At 39.8% G+C, this 14,017-nt stretch overlaps 1 protein-coding gene across 1 annotated transcript in view; it reads left to right on the forward strand.

The window, feature by feature from the left end:
* Positions 1 to 492: 492 nt before the first annotated feature.
* The window catches only part of LOC104123806 (adhesion G-protein coupled receptor V1-like), a gene marked incomplete at its 5' end in the record, with an annotated part of 78,427 nt that continues 64,902 nt past the window's right edge, over positions 493 to 14,017 (forward strand). The window contains one exon of the mRNA XM_035891696.1: positions 493 to 677. Coding sequence (XP_035747589.1) covers positions 493 to 677 — 185 coding nt within the window. The remainder of the gene's footprint in view (positions 678 to 14,017) is intronic.

Here is a 14,017-nt window from a genome sequence, read left to right on the forward strand (position 1 = left end):
CCCTGTCTTTATTGTGACCCTGTGTTTCTGTGGTCCAGAAGTGGACCACAGTCAGAACCGTTGAAGGAGGTTAGTGCATTTCCTACAAGAAGACACATAGAGCTGAACAACAGTATAAAAAGATGCAATACAAATCGGATTTAGCAATATTATATGTCAGTCTTTCCTGTGAAGGTATCGAAATCCAAAAGAAGGCTACTTTTGCACCACAAAGCACTGCAAAAATAGTGTTTTCTGCTAAACAGGGTGTCCCTTCCTCTCTGATAGTCTAACTCCAAATCTAACAGTTATATAAATAAGCATACTTCTTTTATAATCAGTATTTTTTGACTACTTAAAAGAAGAAAATGAGAACAAAATATTTATATTGAAAAATGTTTATATGTACACGTATACTGGGACAGAAATATCCTGTATTATGACTTTCAGAGTGATTTGGGGTTTGGGATAGCTAATCTCTGCCAAGTCTACTGATTAATATTCTGCATTATTCTTCAGGCTGTTAATTTCTGGTACGTCCTGGTGATGAATGATGAACACACAGAGCGGCGCTATCTGCTTTACTTCCTTTTGAGTTGGGGGCTTCCAGCTTTTGTCGTGATCCTGCTTTTAATTATCCTGAGAGGAATCTATCATCACAGCACAGCACAGATTTATGGCCTTGTCTACAGCGATCTGTAAGTTTTCCTTTAAGAAAGCATGAGTTAGCTATTGTACTCTCCATATTGTTTTATATTTAATTTGCTTACACGTAGAGAAGGGGATACGCATACAGCAAAGGCAGTAAGGAGCAGAGGGATTCCTCATTTGGTGGAGATGGAGCCAGTATGTCACCCATATGCAGTGTAGTGCTTTCCGTGCAATTGGCCTTTTCTGCAGTTTCTCCACAGTTCCATCCTGGCCTGAGCATTGGCAGAGCCAGCTCGAGCATGTCTGCTTCATGGGTAAATTATTTATTCCTTTCTGAGGCTGCAATTCCATGGTAAAGGACAGGAATGGCCAATGCTGCAGAAGTGAAAAGAAAAGCATGGTTTTCTTCCGGTTAATTTCTGTGTTCAAAAAACCACAACACTAAACCAAGCCTTAAACCCCCATCTCTTAGATTATTAGATATATCCTCTGCTAAACAATGTTACCACATTAATATTGAGTATGTTACATTCCAAACTGTTCCAAATTTGAGCATTGCTGCAATGCCAGTAATTAATACATCCCTGTCAAAGCTATATGTAACCTCAGAAAACTGTCCTAATTAAAACCATATATCTTCATAGAACTCGAGACATTTAAGTGGAAAGATACATGCATAAATATTTTTGTTCTCCTTCCCTACATCTTTTACTCTGGCCCTTTTCTGGCAAAGCTAACCTATGTTAATAGCTGTTCTAGGATATGAGGCCATTATGCTTATTCACTGTGTGTCATAATTACATGTTTCATGCGCAGGAAAGAGTAAACACACAACTTTTTTTTAAAAATAATAGAAGAATGTAAAAATTCTTTTTGTGAAAACTTCTTATCAGGGTGCTTGCAGATTAGACCCAAACCCAGGAGAATACTCATCTGTTCTAAATTAAAGGGGAAATATACCATATGTCATTCTGTTATAACTGAACAAAATTCAGTACAGTGTGGTTTTGTCATACAAAGGGAATTACTGTGAGAGGTAGACACTGGAATTCAATATCCATGTGTTTGAGTACATGCATATATATATATATATGTGCGCACTTGTAAATATAACTTGTTTATGCGTGTACATGTGTATATGTGTAGAGTGCATGATAAGCAGGGGTACCTCATTTGGATCTAAATGAGCTACGCTGGGTACTACAAGATGTCTAGCCATGTTAGCCAAGGTTTAGTCCCATGTTAACAGACATTAGCTCTCAACTCAGAAGAGTATCTGAGGTCCACAACAGCAGATGATACTGGTAATCTAATATTCACACTACATCAGGCAGTGCTGCATAGCTCTGTACCATCCCATACACGTGTGTATTTCCTTGCAGAACATGGAGACCAAGAGTATTGTATTCTTCTTAATGGCAAAATGCTTCTCTGTGCATAGTAAACACAGGAAAGGTGTGTAGCGTAACCAAGTCTTCTGATTGCAATCAGACAGTGGGATGATGGTATCATTATGCAGTGGATCACAGTTTCACAGTTCTTGCCTTTAGATATCCATGCCTCATTCTTTCAAAAACAAGGAAAAATCCTGAAGTTCAGATAAAATTTTTAAGTAGAGGAAAATTGCTCAGTCCAACTCATTTGCCCAAATTAAATATAAAACTTTTCCAGCATTTTATTAAAGTGGGCGAATGCCAGAAATCATCCCAAGCTTGGTGAGCGTGCAGCTTATTCCAGCTCCATGTGAACACTGTAAGGAGATATCTGCAAGGATTTTCATAAATAACATCGATGCTAATTCCTGGTTTGAAGAGCACTTTGAAAGTTGCTTTTAATTATCCAAAGAGGACTTTCAAAGCCAGAATGTAGGAAAGAGGACAAATTCAACTACATCACTTGGTTTGCTTTCTCCAAACCAGGATGTAGTAGTGGAAAATGTAACAAGGAGATTTCCAAAGTCAAAGTCACTACATTACATTACAAAGTCACTTCGGAATCAGCCTCAGAAATAGTTTGAGAACAATGGTGTGCTGGTAAGAAGCTCATTTCAAGTCAGAGCTGGAAGACTGGCTGAAGTAATAAAAGCAGCGAAGCCTGTTGTCTTAGCTCTCTATGAAGTGATCACTGCTCCAGGCAACTCATTTCTGCATTACTGTGGTGTCTGACCAACTGTTTTGTTCCTAACCAGAATGCCATGGGCACAGTTAATGGCCAGCAGGATGGCTATGCTGAAAGAACTTCATTTTGTGCTTGTACTGAACAAAAAATGATTTGAGCTGTGTCGGATTTTGTGCTTCAGAAGAAGTATTATGACAGGGTCATATGACAAATTCTACACACGAATGCATACATTTTGTACAATAACTCCCCAAACATGTCACAGTATAAAATTAACAGGCTGCTATGGTGATAACAGTAGTATACATATTGGTGATTATTTTCATAATTAGTAGAGTTTATGTATGGTGTGAACAGTGTATTCCTTGGCATTATGTGATTTTTTTTATAATACCAGTAAATTTGTCTACATCAATGCCACCAAGTAACATAATTTTTTTTTCAAATTGTGGCTCAATGATGTGTGAAAGAGCTAACTGCCAAGAAAGAGCTCTTTTACTCCTCCCTTTCCTAACTTCCCCATTGCTCGGCTGAAGAGGTGAAAGGCTGTTTGAATAGGACTGGAAAAGTTGGCAGTGAAACGCGTATCAGCATAACTTGAATGAAAGAAGTAGTGAGATGGTTACTTGCCTGGCATGGGTTTGAATGGTGAAAGAGCAGTCTGTCTGGATATCTGTAAAGAAAAACGTGGAGGTTCTATGAATATCTGATACAATACCTTTACTAAGGAAAATAATAAGATTTGACCCACTCTTAAAAATATACATTAGTTCTCATGTCTTCTTTTAAAAAAGAATAACACGTTCTCTCAGATGCAGGTGTCTATAACTGCATCTCTCCTTAATTTCTGTGTGTATTAAGCATTGGCTCAATCATGTCATGAAACACCAAAGTGGGGGCATTCTCTGTGCAGCTGACTTCTAGAAGGGCCTTGGGTAGGCAGTTGCCATCCATCCTGCTTTTTACTTTTTGTAAAAGTCTTACATGAAGGTTTGTCAATGTTTGTAAATGAAATCTCTAATGTGTCTCTAACTTTCAAGTATATTGTGTGCCCTGGTCTCTAGTAACCACGCTCTAAAATGTACACCCTTGCTTAAGAATTGCCATGATGGCTGAGGCATTAGTGTTTTTTAATGGTAAGAGGAAGATGTCAGTTCCTCTCAACTGGCTAATAACTGAAATCTGAATTAAGCTCTGAATGAGACAGTTTAAAATCACTCCAAAAAAATTATATTATTAGCCTTCTATATTTCTGAGGTTTTATGCTGTACAGACAATTTTCCAATCCCTGTTTGAATTTGCTGCAATCTCTGTCTAAAATATCTCTGTATAAAATATCTTCTAAGGACATAGATTCTACTATTTAGGTACATGCTGTTTTGAAAAAATTATTTCCTTTTATTATTTCTTATTACATTGAATGTCACCATGACTTTGTGTTGTGACATAAGTAGAGACCTCAGGATAACCTTTCTCTTCCATTTGTCTTGGTGGGGGTTTTTTTTATGCCCCACCTGATTGTCTCTATCAATCAGGATTATAAACCGAACTCAAAATTTGTGTTTCTTTACAGGAATTGCTAATGCCCTTGCACACTTTTAAAACCCTTCTTCTCCTTTTGAGAAGAATTTGTCTTGTTGAATAAGAAAAACTTATGAACAGATGAGTTCACAACAAGACAAGAGTTCAGCTTAAAATCAAATTCGAAAGCTCACTGTGGTTCCCAAACTTCAGACAGTTCAACATTTGCTGTTGTCCTGGTATATACGGCTAGCCAGTCATGACCTCATTTCTGAAAATCTTTTAGCTAATGTTCTCAAAGTGAGTTTAATCTTAGCAATATGTTTAAACTGAGTAATGTATTTCTAATAGGTCTCTTAAAGTAGAAAGACACAGTTCAAGTGGTATGGTGGAAAATATATGGAGGCAAATTGAAACTGTAGATACTGGCAAAGAGAGATGTAAAGTGCAATAGAGAGGTGAAAGAGTTGTGAAGAATTACATAAAATCTCTCTCTCATCAGTTTCATCCCAGTCTCGTTGGTGGTTACTTTGAAGAAAGATGTCAACAAAATATGTCTACTGTGTATCTTTAGAGGGATTGCATCACAGGGGATTTGCAGGCTGCAGACAGTTCTGGAAACCAATGCAGGTATAGATAAAAAAACCTCAGACTGGTGAATGGCTTGAGACTAGCAACAGTTCAGTCATCTTTTAGAGAGGGAGGTGGGTTTGGGTTCATGACACCTTGCAACTCTCTGACACTTACAAAACAAAGAAGCAGGTGAAAGAACTTCTAAAATGGGAATCCTTGACAAAAAAGTAGCTTTCTAGTTTCTCATATAACCCTGAAAATGTAATGGTCCACACTTGCATACAAGTAAAAATTTCAGTACCCTTTGAAGTCAGTGGAACCACACCCATCTGTAGGGTTTTGCCTTAACTCATCTGTTTCTGAGATCAGAGGCCAGAATTGTTTAATTACAAGGATCAGTTTTTGTTCACAAACATGAGTTTAAAGGTTTAATGCTGCATTCACTGGACTTGTACCCAAGAGATTGTCCAGAGCTATAATAGATGTTCTAAAAAAAAAGTACTACCCTAAAATTGGCTAGAATCACAGCTCAGAGGATCTTGAACTTTTAACACACTTGGGTGGTTTGAAAACTCTTACCTACAATAGCATTAAAGTATGTTTTTTATCATCTTGGGAAGCACTCTTAGCTTCAAGCCTTGGGTCTGACTAGAACTTCTTGAAACTGAACTCCCCTAAGAAGGCCAAATGGCTTTGTTTATTAGAGTATAAACTAAAACAAGTAACCTTTGAAAATGAAAAAAAACTGGAAGTGATTAGATATGACAATATAAATTTAGAAGTTTGTAAACAAATGTGTCCCTGCCCACTGTGTCCTTGCAAAAGCTGGTGAAGCTGGTTTTCAAGCATGGCTTTTGCCAAGCTTTAGCCTCCCTTTTTTACTTGAAGCAAACTGTATAGTTTCCTCTAGTTCCCAGAATGTTTTTTTTTTTGTAATTTCTGAGACATGGCTGTCTGCTCCTTGCACTTTAAAAAACTCTTTTCTCTCCATCAATCCCTTCAGTTTCTAGAAGTGTCTCATTTTTAGCAGGATCATTTATTTGCCCAAAGGAAGAATGATCTCCCCTATCAGGAAGTCCCACCTGATTCATTCATTTCCCTCTTTAAAATCCCCTGTGGCCAACAAACTAAGCACAGAAGAGCCACATGTACCATTACAATACTTAAAAATTAGAGAAGTATATATAGAAGTTTTTGGTTTCAGTGACAGTGATGTGATAACATCTCACAGCAGAAAAAGGCTAAGCTACATGTTCTCACAAATCTATCTTCTTTGTATTATATCATCTGCCATGATGATATCTATGAGAAATAATGAAAAAAGATGGTTCAGCAGAATTCCTTTCTAGAAAAAAACAAGCACTTTTATGTCCTCTACAGTCTTGCCCAAGGGAGAGGCTTTTCCTGCAAAGTCACTGGATCTGTGACTGTGCAGCCACATCCAGGGGACAGGAGAACACAAGGCTACAGAAAGCTGAAAATGATGAACTTTTTTCTGTGACTGAGAGTTACAGCCCTTCCTCTTACTTATCCTCGCTGTTTCTCTGAATCAAGCTCTTATACATGGGCACTGCACAGGGCACATACTAATGTCTAGCAGCCATGGCCAACATTAATTGGAAAAAAAACTTCACAGAAAATGCATTCCGATACCAGGTGCACAGCAGTGGGTGAAGCAGTCTGTGTGTATCCTGACACCAGGGGCAGTCAGACTTGGATTTCAGACAAAACAAGCAGCACAGTTGCCGTCTGAATGCTCGGTTTCCTTGAGCAAGTCATGGCCTGCTGGGTTGTAACCCAAACTAGTGATAAAGCAGAAGCATGGAGTTAACCATGCTCCGGGGCGTTAATTGTTGGTTTGTTTTAACTCCTGGATGCTGAGAGCTGTACGGTGCACAGAAATAGATATATTGTGTCCTGCCAAGGACACTCTCGTGTGGTGGAGCACAAATGCTAGCAGAGTAGCTGGGTTCACATCAGTTTTGAGTGAAGAAGTGGAAGGCTTGGAAGAAGCACAAACCTGTAAATGATTATTCCCTGCTGGTGTACTTGGTGTTACACAAAGTGCATAAAAGTTGCACGTGATGAGAAGTGTTTGCTTTAAAGTCTTGCCAGGGCTGGAATTTTGAATGATAAGGCCCACCAAAGATTTCTTAAATAAGTTTTAACTCATAGGGATAGGTGGGAGGATGGGGACAACCTAGGCTCAGGGCTCAACCTGAACAAAACCATAAGACACAATAATTCGTGATGTGTTGTCTAAGTACTTCCTCAAGGTTCGTTTGTTTTGCTGCTGTTGTAAGGATAAAATCTTCCTGAAGCACCTTTCCAGACACTACTTTTCATTAAGTTTTATTTCAAGGGCTACAGCTCCTGCAACTTCTAATTATCTGCTGGCTGCACTTGCAAGGAGGACCCTGTAAACCTTAATTATTTGTTATATATGGAGTCGTGCTTTCTCAGTAACCAAACACCTCCCAAGCTGGTGCACTGACAACCCAGTCAGACAAAATACTGGATGCTGCTTTGGTCTCACCAAGCTGGATGATGGTCTCACTGCTGGCACATGTTCTGGGCACAGATTCCTGGCTTGCTAGCTGTTCCCTAAAATGGAGCCCTGCTTTCTTAAACCCAAGGACTTGTGCCACTACCAGTAACGGGAATTTTTCAGCTTGAGCAAGCTATTTCTGTTCAAGTATTTGGATGAAGTCTTTCATGTCCCCCTTCCCCTATTACTTCAAAAGCACTGAATTTAGTCCTTTAATCTCAGCACAACATGCTTGGTTCACCGGACTTTTACAGGCAGGAATGGCTAAGAAAATAGCTAAGAACAGCCAGAAAAAGCATTCAGGGATTTTAATTGAGCTGTCAGACGTGCTAAGAGGAAGAAGTTTGTATCACAAATGGATGTGGAATTCCCATCCCCTAATGCCTGAGCCTTGCTTTATATTCTGTGCAGACTTGGAGGCGTCTCCCTGCATGGTTCTCTTCCCTCCAGCTTGCACTTCCCGTTATCCCAATTTTTCCACCTCCTTTCCCCTCAGTTTGCTGGCAGATCAGCTAGGAATTCGAAGCTTTTGCAAACTGCTGTTGCTAGAGCTCGGCGCAGGATGATGCTTGGACGTCTGGGTGTGAGTCCAAATGCAGAGCAGCCGCCCAGCTGAAGCAGTGGGGGGAGGAAAGCCTGCATTTTTTGCTGGCTGATTTCTCACCATTCACTGTTTTGCCCTTCTCGGCAGGGTAAATGAGCCCATGCTGGGCTCTGTGCTACTGTAGGAGAAATGTTCCTGATGAATCAGAGCTACTTGGGTTATGTCTACACGGCACCACAATATAGACATTCCCAAATATATACGCTGGCCAAATTACCCTACTTCCCTGACCTATAGCAACAGTTAAGAGAGCACGAAGTTTGGCCTTTTCATATTCTGTACTTGTGCTTTATTTTCTGAACGCCATTATTTTCAGTGAAGCTGCCTAATGTGCTACCCACTGCTAAGCATTGTTCAAAAATATCTCACTGCTAAATGTGATGGCTTTAATTACCTTTTATTTATCCCTCATTACCAACATATGTTTTCAGTGGAGGAAAATAATTGGGGGTGGGGGCAGGAGGTTGAGTGCTTTTTATATCTTGGCAAATATTTACTGTTAATGTTAAGCAAATGTTAGCACATCTGAAACAGACATAATCACTGTGTTGTGCTTTTAAAGTGTTAATATAGAGAAAGATAAATTCTGCGTGATTTAAGTGACGGAATTTTGAAAAGCGAGTAGGGAAAAATACTGTTATTAAGGTAAAATTCCCAACCACTGTTAAGTTCTGACAAATCAAGGTAGTTTTAAAGGGTTGCAAGGATAAATTGCTATAGGTGAAAGTCGCACCCACAAATGACCTTGGGGCCTGATGCTTCAAAGAGCTTCAGATGGGGGGATTTTTGTGCCCCAGGAAAACTCCAGAGACTTCTCTGAAGCCTGCATAGTACTATGGCAAGAGCAACAGAGAACAGCTGCAGGATGAAGGCTTGCATCCCGGCCACGGACAGCTCTTAAAAGCTTCATATTTCCTTTCAGGCTGCGTTAAGAAATTAGCAAGATAGTCCCTCCTACTTTATGGTCTTTAATTAGCAAAATACCACCTACTGCTACTAAAAAAACCCCTCATTCTTAGTTTATCTGTTTTCCAACAGTTTAGAAATGCCTTCATCTGAGTGCTAGAACATAGCAGGAAATGCTAAAATAAGCAATGTTGAGATCAATACCAGCAACTGGCTCCGACTACTTCATTGACACTGACATGCAGTTTATAAGTACATACACGTAACCTCTTGTATTTGATCTTCCTAAAAAGAGTAGGAAAAAAAATTAGTTGTGGGGTTTTTTTTCAATTTCACCGCAGGACTGTTCTGCAATAGGTCGGTTCTGTGCTCACTTTTAATTGTGTGAAGTACATGGACATTGCCTGTATTTAGTGCAGTGAGCTGCGCTTTGGAAGGCAAACTCTTGTCTGCACTATGAAACAGCACCAGCAATGAAAAGTGTAGCTCACCAAACTGTGCTAAGGTGGATCTGAGACAAAAGAATGCAGCTTTAGCAGATTTATTTGTATTAGTAGTATTAAATTTAATTGTTGGCATGGCTTATACAGAACCAGTATGTCTAACAGAGAGGCTACAATAGAAGCGGTTGCAGTGCATGCTTATCCTGGGCATTTATTAAGTTACAACGAAACATGCAGATTAAAAAATTGTACATAAAAAAATACTGTTCTGAAGTGGGAAAAAACCCTTTTGCATGACATTTGTTATTCTTCGTGCCAAAGGGCAGGCCTGTGAACATGAGCCTCAATATGTTTGACAGTTTGCAAATGGAAACATCTCCTCTTTCAGCTAGATTTTATACTAAAATCCTTGGTTTAAGGAATGGATAAAAGAAGTAGGCCAATTAGGAGTGTCTGCCCTAAAAGCTAGTGCAAGGGAAACATTTTCTTTCATGTGAGAAAGTGTAACAAATGTTAAATAGTAAAAAACAAAAAAAAAAAACCCACAATAATAGGTCATTGTTTCAAAGCCATTGATAATGGCCAATACACATGAGGAAGAAGCCTTAGTTGTAAACAGGAGCAAGATAATTAACTGAAATCAGACACGTAACTCCTTATATAATTTTAAAATTGCAGTGTTAGCAAGAGCCTTGCTCTAAGAGATTTCAAGCAGGTTTCTGCCAGCTTATTCTCCTGGTCAAATGGTGAAGGCTACAAGTCTTCTGGGACGATCTGTCTGTCCGGAGACTCCAGAGCTTCCAGTGCCCTGGAAGCCTAAACTGTATTAATGCAGTGCTTCTGCTGAGGCCTTGCTGCTTTTCCTTTGGCCATCGGTGCTTCTTTGGTATTTGAAAGTATGAAAGTATTTGAAAGTATGAAAGTAATTCCACAGGAGGGGAAAAGAAAAAAAAGAAAAAAAAAAAAGTGGGTTTAATGTTGTTCAGAGAAATTTCCAGAGGGTGATATAATGGGAAGACTGAAACACAGTGGGCCATGTTCTAAAACAACAGCAGATGACATTTTGGGTTCTCATTATAGAATGCCTAGGCATTTTATTTTTCCCCTTTTCCCAACTGTTTAGCTCTACAGTAACGGCAGCAGCAGAGAAAAATAAGAAAATTGTTTTTTGCTTTATTATGCAATAGGTCTGGTTTATTGACAGGAATGTTGTTGCACACAGACTCAGAATGAATCTTCTGCTGATCCCGTTCTTTTCTGTTTCAAAACAGCGTCTTGGCACTTCTTCATTCTTTGTTTGCGGTGGACTGGATTTTCCCCAGTGTTTTCTATTGTTGGTAGTTACTCTGTGAGTACCTCCATTAATGGATATGGTGCTTCTCACAATGAGTTTTGACATGTGAGTAAAGGTGACAGGGTCAAACTTCTAGCAGCGATTCCCACTGACACAGAGTTGTCTTTCCAAAAATCGTTGGGACAATCTGTCCAAATGTGGACATGAATGAGCAAGCCTTGGCTTAATTTCTGGCAACTGTAAGTTCTCCTGCTTTCTGAGTTAACGTTTCTTAACCAAAATGGTCTGTGGTTTTGTTACCTTTTTCCCCTCCTTCCTCTCCTCTTCCCCTCACTCTTTTTCCTCTTTCTTGTGCTCCATAGAGGAAGGAAGCTGAAAGAAAACTAAATGATGCCAAAGGGCTGAATGCCACATTATCACCCTATAAAATCTGGAAAAACTGTTATTAAACATTTTGTGTTTCATTTGAAACTTACATCCCGTAAAAGAATTAATTTCCCTATGTTACACTATATACAAAATAAAAGGTGTGGGCCTGTCTCTGAGCTAAATCTGCATGAGATGTAAACTGGTTTAAATTAATCAAATGCAAACGCGGCTTTCATTTTTGTTGATTCCAAACAATATCCACAGCAATAGCATGGGCAGTAAGAGACTTCTTGGGTTGTTCCTTTTCCCATTGTCCTGATGAGGTGGCAGAGGCCAAGTACAGCACTGAATCAAGGGGGGTCAGTCTGGCTGCATTATGCTTTGGGCAGTAATATTTGATTACAAAAGTCTCAAAATGTACAAGTGGGTGACGTGTTTCACAGCTGTACTGGACTCTTTGGGGCAGCTTTTATGGTTCATCTGAGAATTGCTTGCTTTGACCCATACGCAGATGACGTTCAGTGTTCCAGAGAAAATCCCCTGTTCCCTTTTGAGGAAAAGTGATTAAACAAAAGCAAAAGTAACATTAAGATGTAATCTTTGAGCTACAGCTACAGGGAAAGCACTCGCCTTTTAAATTTTTTTTCAAAATAATTCCAAAAGTCTCTACAACCCTTCTCAATCTTTTGCTGAAATTATAGGGCAAAAAGTGTTTTTTTCCCTGATTCCAGTTCTTGCACCTATCTCTCGGGTAAGTAGGACAAATTGAACCAGGACTTTTTTACATTTTGTCATCAACATTTGTGTAGTTATCACCTTTACTTTATGGATCAAGACCACAGTTAAACGTGGGATAACCTGTGAAACAGCCAGCGGAACATCATGGCCATGGGTTTATGAGGAACTGGTACAACACACACAGAATAAGATTCCTCGCAAAGCTGCCCAAAAGCGTAAGATGAACTTGTAGCTCCAATAGGAAAATACCAAGACAGGTATTTTCGGGGCAGAGGCTCAGTGCTTGGGCAGGGGCTGCTGTTCCACATCTTTGCCCGGTGCCTCTTCTCCCCCAGGGAGCTGTGCTGGCTTCAGGACGCTCAGTGGCAAGGAGCAGGTTATCTCAGCCTCTGTTTCTGCAGCATGCCGACGCTGGCTCACAAAGCACAGCCTTGTAAAACCCTCTTAATTAACAGCTGGCAGAGCCAATAACGCTCAGCCTTCAACAAGTCATCCCAGGGCTTGAGGTGGAAGTGGTGCCAACCATGCCCCTTGCTGCGCCGTGGGACCGCTGCCGGAGGGGACCCGAGCTCCTCGGGCATCACCTTTGGTGTTTCCTCAGCAGCAGCACCCGGAGCCATGAGCCAAACTTTGCTGGGCGGCCTGGCAGGGAGCTGGACGTGTATCTGCCCTTTCGCCATCGGGGAAAGGCAGGCGCAGCGCTTTCGGCTTTCGGGGGTGCAGACTTGCTCGCTGCTCTGCCAGCTCACAAATTTAGGTTTTTTTCAGGCTGCTTGTGAGGAAAAAAATGGGTACTTCCTCCGCTGCGAGTTTCCGCTCTGCACGGTGTCCTGAACAGGCTGTACCGAGAGCTGCGTGTGTTTGCAAAGCAGGGGGAAGGAAAAAAAGAACCCACCCTGAAAACCTCAAACAAACAAAACTCTACCTATTGCAACAGCATCTGCTAACATCCAGAGCTGGAGATTCTCTGGGTGTGTTGTTTGGAGGTGAGAACTGAGACAAAGTTTTTTTAAAAACCCACAGTAATATCAGGAAGGGTTGCCTGTGGTTCACTTATCAGCAAGAACATATATTTATATTAATGTTCTTCACTTATCAGCAACAGCACTGACATGAGGTTATGGTAGAAGTTCAGCAAACGCTGTTCTGTTTAAGTCAAAAATAAGAAATCTTTATAAGTGCTGGCACATTTTGTTACATTTCTGATTTGTTTTACCTGACGTTTTCTTAGCACTCCTAAATGTCTTACCTTACTGGTAGAAAGCTTATAAATTTTGAGCAAATTTATTTTGCAAATTGCAAAAAGGATTTTTTTCAGAACTAGAAGCAACAGGAACTATTTAAATAGCTTCAGATACGTATCATGGAGAGAGAATTGTAATATTTACAACTGTTGTGTCTGTCATCTTAAATTTCAGAGGTGTTTTACCCATAACAGATTATTCTTTGGTACTGGAACCCACTAATTTTAGAAAGCTTTTTTCTTCATAAAATGTAACTCCAGCAGAGTGTCAGTTTTTTAAAAACTTCTGTAATCATCAGGCACCCTTTAATTTCAATATAGTCTATTTAAGACCCAATTGCTTCCATTTAGGACCCAGTTCTCACAGCTGGCTACATTTTTTTACGGAAAGAAATAGGCAAAATATTTCTAGTAGGAGCATGTACATAGGTAAGTGTCACTTTAAAACCTTAAACTGTCTAGTTAGAAATTTCCAGTGTCTAAAGAATACATTTGCAAGATTTTTTTCTCATAAAACCAGAATTTAAGCTATTTTATGATGCTGAACTATGGCTCGATTTAAGGAAATCAGAGTGCAGTTTAGAATTTCATACAGCCCATGAAATTTGGCCAACATGGGTTAAGCATGCAGTTTGTTTGCAAGTCATTAAAATAAAAAATAAAAAAATAAAGTGGCAGGGATTTTCCAAAGAATATGGGAGAGCTGGTGGGCAACCACATCCTGCCAAGGCGATGTCAGCGGGATGTGGGCTGCGTCAGGATGCTTTGAAAGCACCAGCAACACCATTTGACTCTGTTATAAACCAGTGCTGCTTTCACCTTACCATAGGGCCGCTAATTGGAGTTACCCTATGCAAATATAAATCAGAGAGCTCTCTCCTGGTTATTTTGAGCCACCCTCTTGTTGCAGAGTAGGCAAAAAAAAAAAAAAAAAAAAAAAAAAAAAGCAATGAATGCCTCCACTTTTTCTTCATCCCTATTATTCAGATGACCATCTTAAACAAGCATCAGCCCAATGTTTCCTTTAAAC

This window comes from Egretta garzetta, unplaced genomic scaffold (genome assembly GCF_000687185.1).
Source record: "Egretta garzetta isolate BGI_Z169 unplaced genomic scaffold, ASM68718v1 scaffold433, whole genome shotgun sequence".
In the NCBI taxonomy this organism is placed as follows: domain Eukaryota; kingdom Metazoa; phylum Chordata; class Aves; order Pelecaniformes; family Ardeidae; genus Egretta; species Egretta garzetta.